This window comes from Mandrillus leucophaeus, unplaced genomic scaffold, assembly GCF_000951045.1.
Source record: "Mandrillus leucophaeus isolate KB7577 unplaced genomic scaffold, Mleu.le_1.0 Scaffold582, whole genome shotgun sequence".
Taxonomy (NCBI): domain Eukaryota; kingdom Metazoa; phylum Chordata; class Mammalia; order Primates; family Cercopithecidae; genus Mandrillus; species Mandrillus leucophaeus.
Genome location: NW_012106275.1, coordinates 1,572,439 through 1,593,947, shown reverse-complemented (window position 1 = coordinate 1,593,947; position 21,509 = coordinate 1,572,439). Strand labels below are relative to the sequence as shown.

General features: G+C 41.5%; 1 protein-coding gene across 3 annotated transcripts in view; it reads left to right on the top strand.

The window, feature by feature from the left end:
* RUNX1 (runt-related transcription factor 1) overlaps positions 1–21,509 on the top strand; it is a 280,164-nt gene that overhangs the window by 150,867 nt on the left and 107,788 nt on the right. For all 3 annotated transcript variants that reach the window (XM_011999141.1, XM_011999143.1, XM_011999142.1), the window contains one exon: positions 18,908–18,946. In XM_011999141.1, the coding sequence (XP_011854531.1) occupies positions 18,908–18,946 (39 nt within the window). The remainder of the gene's footprint in view (positions 1–18,907; positions 18,947–21,509) is intronic.

Below are 21,509 nucleotides of genomic sequence, written 5' to 3'. Positions count from 1 at the left end.
TTCGGTGAGCCACTGCACTCCAGCCGGGGCAACAGAGCGAGACCTTATTTCAAAAAAAGAACAACAATAACGTAACAACAGAAAACCCAAAACACCAGCATTTGCATTCGGAGTCCTGACTGGCAGCATGTGATTGAGGAGTGAGCCCACCTTGGACATGGTCCTGGCCTGGGTGAGGACCGAGGCTGGCATCCACTCACAGGGCAGCACCTGGACCCTGTCCAGCATCTGAAGAGGGCTTCATCTGGCACAGAACAACTGCAGGGTTTTACTGGGAAAGAGTGAGGCTTCCTCTCTCACCCTCACGTCCAGGGCTGGTGACAGAGAGGACAAAGGGCAACAGACAGTGGCTTTTGCCTCTGCATTTAGCTTTCATTATACAGTTCTTGACTTCAGAAAGACAGTTCATTTGTTCTTAGTTCCCAGAAGTCAAAATGAATTCTGTACCAGAAAAAAAAAAAAAAAAAGGTTCTGAAAATTATCTTCATTACTGAGGATTCTATCAGGAAATTACCAAAAGGAGAAAAATAGGACCTGGGAGAGTCCTGAGTGCTCCAGCCAGTGGGGAGAAGGTGGAGAAAGCAAAAGAAGTGCGAGCCCTTCCCTGGCTTGCCAGAGACTGGGAGCCACATGGATGTGATTTCCCTGCAACAGAAGGCTAAGGGTGAGCTGCGAAGTCTAAGAACCCACTGGGAAGACAGCACTGAACTAGGAATATGGCGAGTGTTCCCGCTGGTTTGTAGAAGCTGACTTCAGAGCCAATTTATGCAAATCTTGATTTGTTTAAAACTACGTTCATCACTGGCTTGTTTCAGTGGCCAAGCTGGCCTGTGGAAGTTCCTCAAGCTGCAAAACACTGGGGGCGGCCCAGGCACAGCTTGGTAGGTAATAGTTGAAGAAGGAGAAGGAGGAAGAGGCGGGAGGAAGCAAGGAGGGAGGAGGAAAAGAAGAAGAAAGGAAAGAAAGAGGAACTGGAGGAGGAGGAGACAACAGAGATCATGGTGTGAGCAGAGAAAATTTGGTGAGAGGACCCAGAACCCTAAAGATTAAGTTTTAATCTTGCTAAAATGTATCAGCTTGGCTATACTTTGCAACAATGAAACAAGCTCATCTTCCATGGAGGATGGCCCGCTGGAGCCAGAGACTCAGGGGACCTGCCTAAGACAAGTCTTCCAGACTCAGCTGGACTCAGGTCACTCTGGAGAAGTGCAGGTTATCAAACAGAACACCATCTTTTTTTTTTTTTTTTTTTTTTTTTCTTTAAGGAACAGTGACCTGGTCTCTATAAGAAAGTGATACTCTGTGTTTGTAGCCACATGTGAGCTGCATTGAGAAACTGCCTCTGTGCCCAGAGAAGGAAGGAGTACCACCTTCTTCATCTATCCCATCCTGTATTTTCACAGTTGCAGAATAGGGTCTGATGTGAGACATGCAAAAAATGACAAGGGAGGGACAAAGTAATAAACCTATCTGATGTGCTCCAAGTGGATTCTCTCTGTTTTCCACGTTTAAAAGATATAAGTGGTATGAGCAAGCATTAATTCCTCAAGCAAGGTTTGATACTCAGTTCCATATTAAAGGCAAGCAAAGCAGGAGTCTTAGGGTCGGGTGTGCTGTCAGGAGCATGGGGACTGCACACGGAACGGACCACAAAGTTGTCCTGGTGTACTGTCAGGAGCACGGGGAGCCACACGGATCAGACCCCGAAATTAGCCCTGCCTGCAATGCGGCCTTTAGTACAATCCAAGACAAGTTGCACCTTAAGATTCAGGCTTAATCTGTGCAAAATTAAAAGGCATAAAATATTGGTATAGGATAATCTATTGCATTATTTTCTAAAGGTAAAGAGATTGTACATCTTACCCCCCCCCCACACACACACACACACACACCAGCCCCAAGAAAATATATTATAGAAGAAAGGTCAATGGCTCTGTTCCTCTTTCTTTAGAATTATGAGATAAGCCTGTTACATATCCTGAATCATTGGTCCCATTCTATGTATATGCAAAAGAAGTTCAAAGGCTGACTTTGAAGAAGGGTGTTTGGAGAAGGATGATAAAATGTGTCTGATAAAACAAACACAAAAGACTTTAGCAATAAAGACCTACAAATTGGGAAAGCAGGACTTGGGCAGCAGGGTGTGAAACTGTGTTATCTACAGCTTCAGCACAAAAAGATAGTGGCTTGGAGCAGAAGTCTTTATCTGGCCTTCACAAGAATGGAGATTGCACCTCCCCCGACCCCCTGTCCACAAAACCCAGGAAACACCTTGCAGAGTTGATGCAATATTTGCTATCCCAGCCCTTGGTGACAGTTAAAATAGTGTTACAACATAAAATTGAGCAACGACCTTGCTGTATCATCCAAGACTATGTTTTACACTACTTTTTTTCCCCAGGACATTTTGCACATTTTTCAGTTCTTCCCTTACTTTCAGTTCAGATCATTAATAGGAAGAAACATTGTCTCTTCTTTCTTTCCAATACAATTTAAAAATACCTTCCTGATTGACACTTCAGGAAGATTAATAATATTTAACCTTTTGCATCTTATCGCATTATTTCTTGAGAATTTCAAAGAATTTTCTGTATCTCTTCTTGAAGATGTATCATTATTCTATCCGAATGACTTTCTTAGGCCTGGAGTTTAATTTATGTATCTGTATCTCTTCTTGAAGATGTATCATTACTCTATCCGAATGACTTTCTTAGGCCTGGAGTTTAATTTATGTGATTGCAATCAGGAAACCACTTTGAAAGGGAAGAAATCCATTTTGCTTTGCATGAGTTGTAAATTTTCTGTAAATAAAATTTCACAAGACCCTCCCTTTTTTAAAGAAGTAGCAAAACGGCTGTTGGAGGAGTGGCAGGGCATGGGGGTGGACCACTAATTCACAGGTCAGGGGGTCCCAGATCAGCCACTGTTTCAGGAGCTTAGAAAAGTCACTCACTTTTCAGAGCCTCCTTTTCCCTCTGTAAACTAAATGGATTTTACAAAATGTTTGCTAAGAATCTTTTCATCTCTAAACAAAATAACCCAGTGCTGTTTCACAGAAGGATGGCCTTCAAACCAGCTTCACTCTGTTTTATTTCATAATAATCCTTCACCTTTGATGACTGTGTTTAGCTTGACAAGGCACTTCAGCAGTTATGATTTAATTTGGTTCTCTTGATAACTTTTAAATGGCATGATTTTAGACTTGGCAAAGGAGGAAGCAGCAGGCACAGAAAGGTCAGGAGAACTTCAGAGAGTCACAGGGAGCCAAACACCAAGTCAAGTAACAAATTGAGTACTAAGAAAATAAGACATTTTAGACTAGAGGCTTGCAAACTTTTTGAATAGCAAGAAACAGTAAGAAGTAAATTGTATGCCAGGGCTCGGGGGAGATATGTCAATGAAAAAGAGAGCTTCAGGAAGCAGTATTCACTCTTACTACGGATGAAGCACTCTATTTTCCAGTTATCCTGTTCTATTTCTTCTTCTTGCCTTTATTTTGTTATTATTATTATTAACGACCAATCTATGGGTCACAACCTATGGTTTAGAAGTCACCGTTTAGAAACTTTTCACATGGCAGCACACTTCTTTTTGCTAAATTCGAAGTCTGGGTCTACTTCTCTGTGCTCCTTACCTGTGGGCAAATGCTAAGTGGGATTCTCCTGTTTAGGTTTTCTTGCTGTCAAGAGCTCCTAAAGGCTATAGACCAGGAAAGTGCTGTCCTTAGGGTCAAGGTTTTCACTGAAGGGGGCACATGACGCTCCTGGCTGGCTTTGAATACGCGATCAAGTCCTCATAAATAATGAACACTAATGACAATATCAAAACACCTATTTGCATTGTACATTCACTAAAGTCAGAGGGAGAATCAGGGCTGCTCCCACAAGAGGGCATGTGACTCTCTAAATAAAGAGCTTTAATGCATTTTATATTTAAACCATAAGGCCATGGGCTCAAACCCAAACTGAGATGGGCTCTGCTCCTTAAGTACTATTCTGGAAAGGCACTGAGATATTTATCCATCTATCTGCGTTCTGTGTTTCTAAAGCAGTTCCTTTCCTTGTACTACACTCCCGAGTGGGTCTGTTTGCAAATCCCCTTTAACTGGAGAGTGGCTGCCCTTTAGAAGCAAAAGGAGTCCTTTAGGAAAGTCATTGTCTGTGAAACTTTTTCAGTGAGAACTATGAAGAACAGCCTTTTTTTAATTTAAATGCATGTAATTCAAAGATTGTCTACTCTGTGCACTGACTGGGTCAAATTCTCACTTTCACGGCTCCATCTCTATGTGGCCTTGGGCAAGTTGTCTAACCTCTTTAAGCCTTCGGGGATAATGGTTCCTCACTTAATAGTATTAGCAAAAGGATTAAATGAGATAATGCACGGAAAGCCCTTGCCACAATGTCTGAAGCTCAGAATAGCTCAGTAAACGTTAAGGACCTCTACTATTTGTCCACTAAAATTTGCTCAGTTGTTATAGCCCTATCAGCATAAATAAGGCTTTTGATTTTGAGGAATCAATTCCACAGCTTTCTCTGTCCTCATGGACTAGCAACACTTCATGGATGTCTAGTGACAAACCAACCCAGTTTCATGTTTTCTTAAACCCCCAAACAGGCTGGGAGCAGTGGCTCATGCCTGTAATCCCAGCACTTTGGGAGGCTGAGGTGGGCGGATCACGAGGTCAGGAGATCGAGACCATCCTGGCTAACACAGTGAAACCCCGTCTCTACTGAAAATACAAAAAATTAGCTGGGCGTGGTGGCAGGTGCCTGTAGTCCCAGCTACTCGGGAGGCTGAGGCAGGAGAATGGCGTGAACCCAGGAGGCGGAGCTTGCAATGAGCCGAGATCACGCCACTGCACTCCAGCCTGGGCGACAGAGCCAGACTCCATCTCAAAAAAAACAAAAACAAAACAAACAAAAACAAACAAACAAACAAACAAACAAAACCTAAACCTGTCAAAACCAAGCATAACCAAAATCTAATGCATTCGTAGGCTGCTGTTCTGCTATCCAGTCTCTTCCTGATATGATAAACTATTTTCTTGACCAACAAAGCCAATAGTATATACACTTACATATTAGTTTAAAAAACAGAAAATACCATATTTACTTTAGAAAATCCAAAACTTTGTCTCAAAGGGGAATTCAGGTTATTTTCAGAAATACCGAATCTCCTTCTCTTTTGTTCACAGCAAAATAAACAGCCCGCCAGGAGACAGGATTCTTGTTTTATAGGTTGCTACAGAGGAGTTATGTGAGGTATACAACTCAGGGCTTCAACATTTAAACATTTTAAAGATCAGTAAAGAGAGGATGCTTTTTTCTAGAGAAGTTTTTATTTTTAGGTTCTGTAGGGGGAAAAGCTACTTGATAAGTTTCAGATGATCCAGCATTTTCTAGATATTTATTCACACTTAAATTTTTTAGAAACAAATATTTCAAGTTTAGTAAAAGCCAAGGAAGTATTAACTTTTGTTGTATGCATTCTCTGTAATTGAAGAACCAATGTGTTTTTATGCTTCTGTTTAACTTACTATTTTTTATCCAAATTTCCTAATTTGATGCATAAGAATTCTAGAACACTTTAAAGATGACAAGTTAACAGAATGACATACTGGCTAAAGAAGTTTTTCTCTTGCTGCTTTACCTTAATGCAGTATCATGTCTTCACTAAAGGAATGTCTTTTGGGGAGAGAGTGATTAATTAAATCTATGTTTACCATGATCAGAAAACAATATCATACACAACGGTGAAAATGAAACTTACATATAACTTTATTTCCTTCTCATTCCCAGTAACAGAGGGGTTAACCTGAAGTCTTAATCCATTTCCACTCTAATTGGGAAAGGTGGGGAGTGGGGAAATCATTTCGGTAGCAAAATGAAAATTGCTAGCCTAGATATGCCTGAGGCAAAAAGAAAAGAAATGAATTCTCTTGTGAGCGTGATTAGTGAGGGGGAAGAAATATCAGCATCTTGCACTTCATTTCATGTCATCGTTCAATTTGCCGGTGTTAAATAATGACCTCCAGAGCAGTGGGTGAATCGGGAGAAGGGGGCATGCAGGTCTCCTAGAGTGAGTTCACTGTGCACCGTGTCTGGGCACTGTGTGTCCATCATTCAGCTCAATCAGGACCCGACTCCCATTTGACAGCTCAGCTCCCGGGTGTAGAGGTTTGCAGACTAAAAGTGGAGCCCCCACTAGCATATTTGGTAAACTTTTCTTCTTTCCTCCTCAGAAGTCCACTTCATTATTTGGTGTCTTTGGTTAAAGAGAAGGCTAAACAAAATGATTTCTATTTTAGAAACTTTACTGCTTCTGCATTAAGGAAAAAGACTTCATCTAGAATATTTTTCTCTAAAACCTGAGATGCTTCCTAAATCGAGAAGCTGTCAATTACAGAACTTCCTAAAACAGAATACTTTTGAAAAAATCTTAAAGCCCACATTTATATAAATATTTGCTGCAGGCCCCCCTTACCTAAGAGTGCTGTATCGACCAATAATACATTTTAAATTCTCCTCAAAATGGGTATCTTCACATGCATTTGAATCTTTTTTTTGTTTTTTTTTTTTTTTTTTTGAGATGGAGTCTCGCTCTGTTGCCCAGGCTGGAGTGCAGTGGGGCGATCTCGGCTCACCACAACCTCCGCCTCCCAGGTTTACGCCATTCTCCCACCTCAGCCTCCCCAGTAGCTGGGGCTACAGGCTCCCGCCACCACGCCCGGCTAATTTATGTATTTTTAGTAGAGACGGGGTTTCACCATTCACAGGATGGTCTCGATCTCCTCACCTCGTGATCTGCCCTCCTTGGCCTCCCAGAGTGCTGGGATTACAGGCTTGAGCCACCGCGCCCGGCACATTTGAATTGTTAAGATAACTAGAAAAGAAAAAAATGGGAGTGTGCTATATAGTCACTTAAGATTAGTGCACTAATTTGTCAGTGGTCAACTAGAAATGACCTATAATTTATTTCTTGGCTCATTTGTGATAATATTTTGGTGATCATCTGTTTCTTTGCTGTTTTCAAAACAACCTACTCTGTAAAAATATGTGATAACATTTTTCAGTGTTGTTTGTATGTTTCTAAAAATTTTTGGGTGATCTCTGAATATAGCTTTCATTGCACATATAAATATAAATTAAAAAGTAGCTATCAAGTCATATCTATTTTCAGATGTTTTAGTTTAATTTTATTAAAAAATCTTTCCACTCTTTCTCTATACCTTTCAAAAAGAGAACTCCACAGAAATAGCACCATTTTTTAATTCAAAAATTCTAGCAAAATTTGCCTTACATTTTAGAAAATAGACTTAAATGGTAGTATTTTTCTAAGCATGTCCAAAACAATCATATAAAAATAGTTTAAATCTCACTTAACTATTGTTTGAGGTAAGTGATGTTTTATGAGAAGTCTCCACAAAAATGTTTACTATTCCATTTCAGTGTATTATCCATAAAAATGGTATCATTTATTGAATATCAGTTGTATAATATTAATAATGTAACCTGAAAATATGTAACCATTACAATACAGATCTTAGCAATTTCATGAAAGTTAGAAAATGTAATTATGTAATTAGAGAATAGGATTATTACTTCTATTGTTGCTTTTTCCAGCTATTTTATATTTCAGACTACATGAAATTTTAAAGTTTTTGTAGACTATGGCAATTTCATGACCCCACAAGAAAGCAGGATAGTGATAGTCTTAGCCAACTACTTCATGTAAAAGTCTGTTTTCCAAATTCGAAGATAGCAGGATTAATATGAAAGTATTTGCCATCTTATCCGAGTCCTATAGAATACTCTAAGGCTGATATTTGGCAATTTATTATTTAATTGACAAATGTAGATATCTCAGCAATTCCTTCACAGATCAAGACCTTGTAAGTAGACTAAGATCAAGAGGAAGACCAAGGTCTTACTCTGGATTCTTCAGTAGACTTTCTATGTCCCAAAACAAATGGGTGATTCGGCATCCAAAATTTAGCTAAAGCTTCTATATTCCCTTTCTAAGGAATTCTGCTATGTTTATGGGAAATTTCTCTATAGTCTATATAGGATCATAAATAGGAAAATTTTTATTTTAGTGAAAAAGTCACAAACTTGAGATAGTAACAGTTGTAATAATAATAATAATAATGAACCTTATCTGTTTATTGCTTGGGAATTCAACTATGTTTTACATCCATATTATTTTTAAACTATTATTTTGTAGTATCATACATAGTGAAATTCACTAATTTGGTGGGGATGGAGTAGACGGAATTAATGAAAGAGCTGAATTTTAATATTTTTAATGATTGTAATAATAAATTATTTTGGATAACACTGAGTAACTGTGTCTATTCTCAATCACCATGTAAATTATAGAATATGATAGCGATGTGTCTCTGTGATTTTCTAGAAGATGCAGAATCTCAGAGTTATTTTTATGTGTATACTTGTTTTAAATCATATCTCCTTGAATCTGCTTTTTAAAATAGGCAATACTTCCCTGAAATTAGAGAAACCCTATGTGAAATGGGAAAGTCCTTAAAATGTCCTATCTCTAGTTGATTCTGGGTCCTCTTTTTCCTTTCTGGCCCCTTCCCACTTGAAACCCAAGTTCACTCTAGCCATATGCTGACGTGGGTAAGCACCAGACCCAGGCCGATTTCCCACAATTCCAACTGGTATTTGCATAAATGTTCCTGGAGCTGGGAAGCCCACCTTGTCCAAGCCTCTTGTTTTGTGGATGAGGAGGCTGAGGCTGGGACAAGGTAAGTAACTAACTTGCTCGCATGGCTAGTGACAAACTTCCTACAGGTTCCTCTACCTTATGAGATAGTGAGTACTTCTGCACTCAAATATATTGGGGTTCCTGTTAATTGCATGAATGAATCCAATCATCAATAACTCTAAGACTTAACTTTGGAATTTGGAATCTGAGTGAATGATTACCTACCTATAATTTGAAGATAATGTGTGTGTGTGTGTGTGTGTGTGTGTGTAAAAAAGTCACTCATATAATATCTTCATGTAGCATATATATGTATTTATGTCTTTATAATAATATATATTAATGTCTTTACTCCAAGTATCCAAGAATTAGTTGTCCATGTAGAAATTTGCTGTTTCAGCCAGCTTTGGGGAATTTCCTTTGCCTGTCCTGTACCCACCATTGTCCATATTTAAGTTCTAACATAGACCTACCTACTCCTCTACCAGCTCACTAAGGGTTGTCTTATCAAGCTGGTCTGCTGTTAATCCCCTACCCTCCTCCCTTCAAGAACCAATTAAAATGACTCAGTTATTTTTGAAGACAAAAGTTGCATAAGGAAAAAATACTTTCCTATTTCATAATTCTCCTAGTGAAAGAGTAAATTATAAACACAAGGAATCCAAATAAACGATTCCGTTTGGGAAGGAGCATTTGCTGTGGGATGGCATGTGGGACATGAGGAACAGGACCCCTGCCTTTAATTCGTACATTCATTCATTTCTTTTTTACTCAACTTAGAAAAATCATGTCATGTTTCTAATTCATTGTGGTGGAAATAGCTTTAAATATATTAACTAACTAAAATGCCTCAAATAAAGCAGATTACGAAAGAAAGCAGACTCTAGAAGTATTAGCAACTTTATAGACTCTGCATCTATCATCCACCAGAAAATCTTATTGGTGTGACATTCACCAATTAGGGAACTGAAGGCTGTGGACAAGTCCCTAAACTCCCCTCCCTGAAGCACAATTTTCAGATGCTCCACTTGGATATTTTCCCACAATGCTTAGCTGAAGGATATCACTCAAAGAGAAGACTGGTTTCATGTGGAGAATGACTTCTCAGTGTATCTCTTAAAACATACCTCTGTCTGTAGCTGATGGAACCAAAGAGAATGTGGAGAAGGGCCCACACCCTTTCCAGGGTTCACACATCGGCCCCTTAACCTGTGTATTCAACCCATAGGACTAACAGATAGAAACTGGTAAATTTTGTTTATTTTTTTATTATTTATTTATTTATTTTTGAGATGGGTCTGGCTCTATCCCCCAGGTTGGAGTGCAGTGGCGCCATCTCAGTTCACTGCAACCTCCGCCTTCCGAGTTCAAACGATTCTCCTGCCTTAGCCTTCTGAGTAGCTAGGACTACAGGCACGTGCCACCACGCCCAGCTACTTTTTGTATTTTCAGTAGAGATGGGGTTTCACCATGTTGGCCAGGCTGGTCTCAAACTCCTGACCTCATGATCTGCCCACCTCTGCCTCCCAAAGTGCTGGGATTACAGGCGTGAGCCACCGTGCCCAGCCAGAAACTGGTATCTTTGCCCAAAAGAGACACTTGGACCTTCGAGGGTTCCCAGCAGCTCTTGAGAACCAACGCAGGAAAGTAGGGGCAGTGGTTTCTGTTATGAACCTCTCCCACATTCCCACTCCTTGGTTACTTCTTCTGATGAGGATGGATTCCATAGCTTAGACCAGTAGCTGCCTCACTGAAGTGATCTATTACTGTGTGTTAACTGGTAGATTGCTAGCAAACTGAAACACTGAGTGGTTTTTTGAAAAATTTATATGCCATACTTCAAAATAAACCTGTTTATAGGAATTCCTATTTGAGAGTGAGTATCGTTTAAAAAAGAAAAATGTAAAATCATGGCCTATTAAAAATAGAACCTCCAATTTCTGATCCATAATGCTTATATTTAAAAATACATCAGGTGTGTTTCATGGGGAACTAGTTTTGCTGGAAAAGAAAGGGACAGGAGATGCTTTTGTAATATTGTTTTAGAGCTCAAGGAAACCAAAGCACTGTTTTATAGGCTGAGGCATGCATGGCTGGTGAATGTTAAGAGGAAATGAACAATGTATGAGATTAACTTGTGGCTATCCATGGCTGTAAAAATGCATTAGTGGTGTTGACAGTGGTTAGTAGGCCTTTGTAACTCAGTTATTGCTGCTGTGTATGTGTGTTCTTCCACCTTTGAGTCAATCAAGTGATGCTGTAATAAAAATTCTGAACTTCGCTTCAGGACAGCTCAGAGGGAAAACATGAGTCAAGAAAGATGCACTATTTAATGGTCCTCACTAACAGCAGTTTAAAAACAGGGCTCGCTCAAGCACTAGCAGACTAGTAGCAAAATTGCTATCCAGGGTTAATTGCATTTTGAGTGGTTCCGGTAGAACTGTACTGTCCCGTATGGTAGCCACTAGCCCCATGTGAGTATTGACCACTTGCAATGTGGCTAAACCAAATTGAGATGCGCTATAAATGTAAAATACACACAGACTTTTGAAGACATAGTACAGAAAAAAAAAGAAAAATGTAAAATAGCTCATTAATAATTTTCATATTGATTACGTGTTCAAATAACAATTTTTCAATAGATTGGGTTAAATAAAACATATTACAATTTATTTTGCCCATTTCTTTACTTTTTAAATGTGGCTACTAGAAAATCTTAAATTATGTATATGACTCTCATTATATTTCTTCTTTTTTCTTTTTTTTTGAGACCGAGTCTCGCTGTGTCACCCAGGCTGGAGTGCAGTAGCGCGGTCTCAGCTCACTGCAACCTCCGCCTCCGGGGTTCACACCATTCTCCTGCCTCAGCCTCCTGAGAGGCTGGGATTACAGGCGCCCGCCACCACGCCCAGCTAATTTTTTTGTATTTTTAGTAGAGACAGGGTTACATCGTGTTAGCTGGATGGTCTTGATCTCCTGACCTCGTGATCTGCCCGCCTCAGCCTCCCAAAGTGCTGGGATTATAGGCATGAGCCACCTCGCCCGGCTGACTCTCATTGGATGTGCTGCTCTAGAATAAGAAAGAATGTCCGCATAGTTTTTGTTTTTTGTAGAGATGGGGTCTTGCTGTGTTGCCCAGGCTGGTCTCAAACTCCTGCGCTCAAGCAATCATCCAGCCTTGGCCTTCCAAAGCACTGGAGTTAGAAGCTTGAGCCTCTGAACTCAGCCTGTCCTCATGGTTTAAAGGCAACTTGTCAGGATCTAATAAGGAAATCTGACTGGTAATATGTTTTGACCATCTTGCAAGCTGCTGGCTACAACTGGGCTCTCTGCAGGCAAACTGCATGAGCTTAGAATGGGCCGATTTCTAAATCTTAAGTGTCCTCATTTGTAAAGTGAAGGGAGTAATGATGGACCACTCACTGCTCGATAATTAAATGGGATAATTAATGTATATAAAGCGGCTCCTTGTGAGGCCTGATAGAAGATGTACTGGTGACTTCTACTACCATACTTGTCTTGGTCATCTCAGGCTGCTATAACAAAATACCACAAACTGGGTGGCTTAAACAGCAGGCATTTATTGCCTCATAGCTCTGGAGGTTGGGAAGTCTGAGATCAGAGTGCCAGCATGATTGGGTTCAGTGGAGGTAGGAAGAGAGAGAGAGAGAGAGAGAGATCAATCTGGTCTTTTCTTATAAGGGCATTAATCCCATCATGAGGACCCCAGCCTTACAACCCCATCTTAATCTAATCACCTCCCACAGACCCTACTCATAGCAACATATAGAGGATTAGGGCTTCAACGTGAATTTTGGAGGGATACAAACATTCAGGCCATAACAACAACTTAGAAAGTCCAATCTCCACCGGGCATGGTGGCTTACACCTGTAATCTCAACACTTTATGAGGCCGAGGTGTGCAGATCACTTCAGGTCAGGAGTTTGAGACCAGCTTGGACAACATGGTGAAATCCCATCTTTACAAAAAATACAAAAATTACCTGGGCATGGTGGCGTGTGCCAGTAGTTCCAGCTACTCAGGAGGCTGAGGCAGGAGAATCACTTGAACCCAGGAGGTGGAGGTTGCAGTGAGCGGAGATCACGCCACTGCACTCCAGCCTGGGTGACAGCAAGACTGTGTCTCAAAAAAAAAACAAACAAAACAAACAAAAAAAATGTTCTATCTGAGATACTGAATCCTCCAACTCTGAGTGCAAACCTTGAACCAGCGGCAGTGGCATCACTGGGAGCTTATGGGAAACCGAGAATCTCAGGCTTCTTCCCAGACCTGCTGAGGCAGAATCTGTTAACCAGACTCGCAGCGGCTCAGGTACACATTCACTTTCTGCAGTACTGCCTAGGGAATTTAAAGGTGGGTAAAACACAGCCTCGCTGGCAAGGTATTCACAATCCACTAGTGCATTTGTGTGGGAATGAGAGTGAATCTAGAGAGACTAAGGCAATTATCTAGTGGGCTATTAGGAGGCTCCATAAAAAACACCCCTGCTCTCCAGTGATCCACAATCAACAGTGAGATGACAAAGGAGTCAAGCAGATGGAGATAAAAAATACCAGCTTTGTCACTGATAGAACTTTTGGAGAGCATGGCTTAGGTATGTGACTTCCTGCCACTGAGTTCCAGAAGTAGGGAGACTCACTCACCAATACCTAAGCAGTGTCTCCCCAAAAGAATAAGGAAAGAGAAAGAGTATACCCAGGGTACTTGGTTTTTTTTATTGCTATCAAACGAGCAAATTGCCAAGCTTAGCAGTTTAAACAAATTTAGCCCACAGTTCTGCAGGTCAGAAATCTGGTGGCGCTGTACTAGATTCTCTGCTCAGAGCTTCACAAGGCCAAAACTCCAGAGGTTGGCTAACCTGAGGCCTTACTTGAAGGCTTTAGGGAGAAATTCACCTCCAAACTCATGCAGGTGGCTGGCAGAATGCAATTCCATGGGGCTGTAGCATGGTAACCCTCATTTCCTTGCTGACTGTCAACCAGGGGTCACCCTCAGCATCTAGAGACTGCTCTCTAGTTCTTGCAAGTGCCTGCTCTGTCTTCTAGCTACAACGCTGACTTCACTTCTGTTCCAGCCTGAGAAAACACTGTGTTTGTAATGGTCTCCTGTGATTAGATTAGGGCTACCAGGAAAATCTCTCTGTTGCGTGAGTCAAAGCCAACTGATTAGTAACCTTAATTACATATACAAAAAAAAATCTCTTTTTTTTCCATGTAACATAACCAGAGCATGATCCCTCATCATATTCCCAGTCCCAGGGATTAGGGTGGAAAGTTTGAGGGGTTCATTTTATGCTTCTGCCTTCTACAACTGGTTTCTGCTTCCAACGCTACTAACCAGATAATTCAATCTTTTATGGTGGAGGAGGAATGAGGGTGTAAAAAGAGGTCAAGAGTTTTACACTAAGGAATGTTGTTCCACATAGAAACCTGAAGCCAGGGAAGGGGTGGTTCCACTACCTCCTCTCGCCCGCCCCACCCCCCAATATATTTAAATAGCTATAACCCAAAACACATTGTAATTCAAGTCACACAGGAGATGTGGAGGTGATGATGAAGCATGTGATTGGTCTTTGAGAGGCAATTTCACCTGAAGCAGAAGAATCTGCCCCCCTTCAAGATGAGGACAGGAAGGGTGGCTCTGAATCCTGCAGGACTGTGCTAAAGACCTTGCATTGAATTCCAGATGCCCAGGAGAACATGGTTGGCAGAACTATGGTGTGGGAGACTAATCTGGAAGTACTGTGTACAATTAGCAGGAACCCCCTTTCTCGGAGATCTTTGTAAGAAATCAGCAGAGAGGTAATGAGAACTTGAACCAGAATGATGTCAATAGGAATTGAAAGGTGGGGGCTGAATTGTTATCAACCAAAGAAACAAAAAAGAGCCCTTGGCAACAGACTGAATGAGGGCAAAGATCAATTCATGGATCCAAGTCTGGAACTGGGAGAATGATGGTGCAGTGGGGAAAACAAGAGGAAGACCTGGGTTGAAGTGGAAGCTGATGAATTTTATCTTCAGTAAAATACACATGGCAAACACTAATTTTCTCAGTTTGCTTCCATCTTACACACATGCACACATACACATACACCTCTCAACACTGGTCTTTCCCTCCTCCTGCTACCCCACCAGTTTCCCTCCCTCCTCCAACATGTTTCATTCTCTCCTTTCCTACATCCCATTTGCTTTCTACTCTCTGCTCCATTTCTGCTGCTGCCACTCAACTGAATCTCTTCTGGCAGATGTTACATGGCACTCTCTGTAGACAAATCCAGTGGAATATTTTCAGTCCTTGTTTTCATGGCCCCTTTGTGGGCTTTGGGACATGGCTTTCCTCCAAACCTAGCATTTTCCTTTATTCTTTTCTTACTTTTCTTTTTTTTTCTTAATTTTTAAAATTAATTTATTTATTTATTTATTTATTTATTATTTAGAGATGGAGTCTCACCCTGTCTCCTAGGCTGGAGTGCAACAGTGCAATCTTGGCTCACCGCAACCTCCACCTCCCGGGTTCTAGTGATTCTCCTGCCTCAGCCTCTCGAATAGTTGGGATTACAGGTGTCCACCACCATGTCTGGCTAATTTTTGTATTTTTAGTAGAGATGGGGTTTCACCATGTTGGTGAGGCTGGTCTCAACCTCCTGACCTTAGGTGATCCACTCGCCTTGGCCTCCCAAAGTGCTGGGATTACAGGCATGAGCCACTGCGCCCAGCTGCATTTTCCTTTATTCTTTTTCCTTATTCTCTCCTCTTTCTTTTCCTAGCTCCATCTCCTTGATTGCTCCCTCTTCCGCTCACCCCTGGAATGTTGATAATCCCAGAACCCGTGAATGGTCTCTTCTCACTGGAAACAGTCTCTGAAACTATCATAGATAGTTTGACTGTACCATAGATACAATCTGAAACTACCATAGATATTCTGAGGATGTTCAGCTCATTTTTTCTAAATGAAACCTCTCCCCAGAATTTCTGTTTTCCCCACCAGCACCTCCTATTCTGTTCTGGGCATCCAAAGCTCAGAGGGACATCACGATGTCTCTCTCCAAACCCACTGTTTCTGATCTTCTCTACTGCTATTAATGGACAGATGTTGGGGAGATTCCTCCCCCTCCCTCACCTCAACCCCCTCTTTCATCTCCATTGCTTCTACCTGAATCCAGATCCTCATGACCCCTTGTCTGACAACTGCAGTAGCTCCCCACTCCTCATCTCTACCCCCTCCAACTCATCGAGCTGTTGTTGACAGACTTATTTTTCTAAAATATATATTAATGTTGTTATTTCCCAGTTTGGCTTTGATAGATCAATTTCCCTCATGTTGAAGTTCACATTTCCTCAGGTTGCATATGCTTCCAATGACCTATCTATGTCCATGTATTTGTGAACTGCCACGCTCCCTCCCCACCGCACCAACCTGGTCTCAAACCTATGCCCAACCACACTGGAACTGACACACTGATGTGTTTCATAAACTCACGCCCTTGCTCATGATGCTTATTCAGCCCAGAGCACCATCTCCCCACCCCACTGTCACCTCCCTAAACCCCTCCTGTAGCTCTTTGAACCACCTACAAATCTACCCAACCTCCAAAAGTCAAGTCCAAAATCACCTCTGCTAGGAAGGAAGCCTTACCTGAGCCCACCAGGGGCTGCTGGCCCCTCTTCCTCTTACATTCCCTCCCACCAGTTCCTGGGACCCTGGACATGTGTCCACCAGCAGCCATGACACTTCTTTTCTCTCATCTGTTTGGCCTTTGTCACCCGTGAGCCTAGCACCTTGCCTGAGACAGAGGTAGCGTTCAAGGAATGCTGAAGGCAAGTGAATCAAATACCTCGTATCTAGAAAAGTCCTAAAGATGCCCTTTTGAACTAATGGAGGTGGGGAAAGGCTAAAACACCATTTTATATTATCATCAATGTAAAAGCCTCTCAGCCAAGTGGACCTTGGCTTTCTCCTCAAACTCTGTGGATGACAGAAATGACTTTCAAATCTGACTCCTAAAGATAGGAGTTTTGCATGGTGAAGAATTTCCAAGATACTTTCTGATCCAGACCCTGAGACAGCGGAGGATAAAAGTGAAAGACGAGATCAGAGTTAATTTTTTAGAACTCTACCAAGGATACCCACAAAAATAAATAATCATGATCAAAAAGGAACATAGCTTACTATGCATGTGGTCCTATATGTAGATATGAATGTGTGTGTGTGTGTGTGTGTGTGTGTGTGTGTGTGTGTGTGTGTGTGTGTGTAGGTCAAGAGTAATGTGAATTTGGGCAAGTTCCCTGAACTCTCCAAGGGTGAGGCTTCTTATCTGTAAAATGGGGATAGCAATGATGTTCTTGCAAGGATTAAATCAGGCAAAGTATATAAAAGCACTTCACCCATTGCCTGGCATATAATTACACTCAATAGGGGACGTAGGGAAGAGAGAAAGAGAGAGAGCACGCGAGCAAGCACGCTGGAGGATGAGCTACCAGATTCATTGTTCGCTGTCATAAACACACACAACCTTTCCTCTCTTGCAGTTTGGGTTCTGGCATCTTTAACAGCTTCATGGGTAAATCACTTCAAACCTCCACAGGTGCTACTTCACCTGGGCAGCAGTTTCTCACCCCCCCCCACCCCTTCCCCCTCCCCAGTTTAACCACATTTGCTGTGTTCTCAAGGCTGCTGATACACAACAAAGTTTTTAAGAGTTACCATAGTTTTCACAATCCCCTCATTTTTGCCCTTGTTTTGGGGTTTAAAAAATCCTGGCTTTTTCCTCAGAATTGCTGAATTATTAGGTGTGTAGATGAACTTGTGTTTTCTTGCTCTCCTACTCCAGTTTCTTAGACTCAGACACGGAAAAGCTTCTCTGGGTCTCAAGAGAGAATTTCCAGGGTGGCGTGGTTCCGCTGGGTGTGCTGTCTGGTCAGTCTTACCGTTGTGGATTCCACACCCCCACCCCACTGCCCCCAACACCTATTAAAACTGAGCTGACATAACTTCAGGATACATTTGCTATTTCTTACCTTATTCACAATCCGTGCAAATGATTATTTCTCTGCCTTGCTCTTTAAAAACAAAAGTCTTCATGGAGTCATTTTATCTACTTGTAAACCACAATCTCGGTTTTTGTTTTTTTTTTTGGATGCTCCTTCGAGACTATACATATTTAATTCCTTTCATATTTCATCATAGACCAGTCCTTCAGAACCTCTTATTTTAGTTGTTCCTTTAACTTTGGCAAAAATATAAGACCAAAGAAGCTGCAAATCTTGTTTTCCTACCTATTTAAACAGCATCTAGAAATCTGAAGAAATTCTCTCCTTTCTTATTTTAAAAGTTAAAAAAAAAAACACACACACACACAGCATACTAAATATTGTGGCATGGAGTTGAAAGCTTTAGGTCTGCAGCATTTGAAATGCTCAAATCCTGTCTTGGAAGAACAGTATTTCCTCTTCGTGACTCAGTGCTGTTACCAATACACAAGGCTGATAGAGTAATTTCAGATTCACAACATTATATGTAGATATTCAAAAGAAGGAAAAAGAGCTTCATGTGACTTAGCCTAATGGGTTTCCCTATAGTTGTAAATGTATAAAGTGATCCATATTTGGGAATTATCATATAACAATTATTTCTAATATTAATTGATATAACCTATTAGAACTTGTGAGAGGTTTTGATGTAAATAATTTGCCTGCCTAGCAGAGAGAAGGAGAGTAAGCAAGGGAAAATGTTTCTAAAATGTCCTATCATTGGAAGTAAATGATCATAAATGTTTTTGCATTAAGTTAGGGTTTGGTTTTAATTTTATCTTGAATTCTAATGTTCCTACACCTTCCAAATATATTTTAAATCTTCATTAAACAAATCACATTTTAATCACACACAGAGCTTAAAAGAGGTGATTCTACAACAGATATTCAGTATTAGCTAGCGAAGGAGAACATTGGTTGAAGGTACCTAAAACCACGTGCATAAGGAACAGTTTATTTCTTATTTGGTAATTTACTATTTTAAGTCATTTTTGTGTCAAAGCTATAAAAATCTCCAGTGCTAAAAAGTGTGAGAAGAAATGAGCTAGCCAAAAACAAAGAAAAAAAGTCAGGGGAGAGTTAATTTTAAAATTTGCATTATTTTTATTTTCCTACTTTGTTATTTCAGAATGCATACTTGGAATGAATCCTCCTAGAGACGTCCACGGTATGTTACATTCCAAGTTATATTTTTAAATAAAATAAGCACCTTCATATATGTGTATATGATTTTATATCTATGTATCTCTATGTATAACTTGTGATATAATTTAACCAAATAATTAAGGCTGTTTTTGCTGATTCCAATATACTTAAAAGCAGTTCTCCATATTGTAAATGTTATACCATATAAAATATTTCAATGAAAGCTTAAATGATACCCTCAGTTCTACAGCGTCTGCCATAGGTGCATTCTGCTGCTATTAAATGTCTCCATACAACTCTCTAAAAACAAAATACAGCGTGGCTTCTCTTACAGCCCAGTTTATTACCTGTGTTATAGCAGTGGTAATGCAAAATTTTTATGAGACTAAAATGTTTACTAAGCATTCCTAAATTTTAAAAAGATTAATTTTAAAATGTCCTCAGCTTGCTACTTGTGAGGTACACAATGGATTTACGAAGTGAAAGTGAAATAATCACACATTAACCATAGCATCCCACAGAAACATTCAGATGGAGGAAGGATGTAATGGAAGAACGAAGGGCTCTCCCCCCTCCCATAGTAATTAGATTTGAAAAGTGAAGTAATCTCAAAGCCACTTCAGAAGAAAAAAATGTTTAAATTCCAATGTTCAAAACTGATAGTGTGTATGGCAGGTGATTTGTACACACATGTTACTCCTTATCAAAACTGTTTTCCATCCCTGTGACATCAATACAAACTGCAGCTATTTGGTTCCAAACCATAGCAAGATGCATTCTGTTTTTCAAAATGTAAATGGTCATTTAAAATAGAAATAATTCTTTTAGACGTATGACATTTTTACAAATGTAATTTTAGAAATATATTGCTCGCAAAGGGTAATTTTAAGAGAATTGTTGAGATTCTAATCCCATCTTTATGCATATTTTGGGGAGGCTTTTGTAAGAGCAAAAATGTAAAATATTTAGTTATCTTCTGAGACCACCTATAGTTATTTACCTAAAGTTGTAGAAGAAAAACGTCAATGAACTGTTACTGTTTTCCAATTAAATTATTTCTCTTCCAACTAACCAAGTACTACTTTTAAAATCCACTGCGGAAACTTACATTTCATTCCTGTTCTGAACCTTTTTTAATTCTCCTCCCTCCCTCTCCCCGCAACAAAATGTGGGAAAATCTGTCACGTAGCATCCGCCCAACGTATCGCTTCGTTATATTTTTAAAAAATTTTGCATTATGACAAGGTAAATTCTAGCATTACTGCAGGGAAACACTGGCAATGGACCTGGGAATGTTTCCTTTCCTTTCTCCCTTAGACAGGCAAAGGAAGGGGAATTCTATATTGTCGCTAAAATGAGCGCTCTTGGTGGAAAGGAATTTCCTCACTTCGTACACGCTATGGCTGTCCTTGAGAGTGCAGGCTCCGTAAAATGCCCGGCAGACTAAGGGGTTCCCTGTCCCCCGAGCCAGTGCCTCTTTCCATGCATCTTAGATCCTCAGTGAGGGGCCGAGGTTGGTCTGTTTCTTGTTTTCAAGAGCGCACCGCGCTGCGCAGTTACAGCCTGCGCCGCTCCCGGGAAACCCAAATGCCCCGCGATCCCATCAAGTCAAGGAGCAAAAGGTTTGATGGCTATCAGCTTTTTGTCGGGCTTCAAACTCGGGATTTATCGGTTGAAACTTCTAGCTGAGCAGCTCCCACAACGCTGCCTCTGAAGGCTAAACTCGGTGCATGCAAGGCTGGGACCAACTTTCCTTACTCGATAAGGGAACTTAACTCCCTCCTGGGAGACTGCAGCCCAGTCCGACTCGCAGCCCCCTCGCAGGGTTCATGGTTTTAGGCAAGTGGCCCGAGACCCAGAGGAGCCTCCCTGGACCTCTCCGAGGGGTAAATCACCCGAGTCTATTATTTCCCCTGGAGTCAAAGTCTACTTTTGGAGCCGCTACACCCTCATATTCCCTCCCGCATCTCGAGGGTCCCGGGGGATGCACTTGGGGGTGGCCCCAGGAGCTCTGGGTAGGATCTCGGAGAAATGCATTGGAGAGCAGGCGAAAAGATTTCCCTTGCCCACAACTTGACTCTCGAACGGGCGGCGTCCGAACCCGCAGGCAAAGGCGCTGTGGCCCCTGCGGGCGGGCGCGATGCACTCTGCTCAGGGACAGTTAGAAAGTGGACGTCTGGGGGATATTACAACTGTAATTAGACTTAAAAAATCATTTTAAAAGAAAAACATACTACGTTTTCTTTCCGAGACCCCAGGTCCCATTGAAACAAAACTGCACTCGGGTGCTGGCAGTGCCCGGGGGAGCGGAGGCCGCGGGCCGCCCGCCTTAGTCCCGGAAGCCCGGGCTCCTGGAGCACAGACACCCAAGAACGGGCAGAGGCGGGCCCCAGGCACAGGGACTTCGGGAAGAGACCCCCGACCGGGCTGCAGAGCGGGGAGTCCCGGTCCGAGGGTCCCCAGCCCGGCCGGCTGCGACTCCGGATTGGAACCTCGGAGACGCCCCGTGGCCGCTCCAGCTCAAGTGGGCTCTGGCGGCGGCTTCCTGTCTTTCCTCCTCGAACTCCAGTTCTTCTCGGGCGACC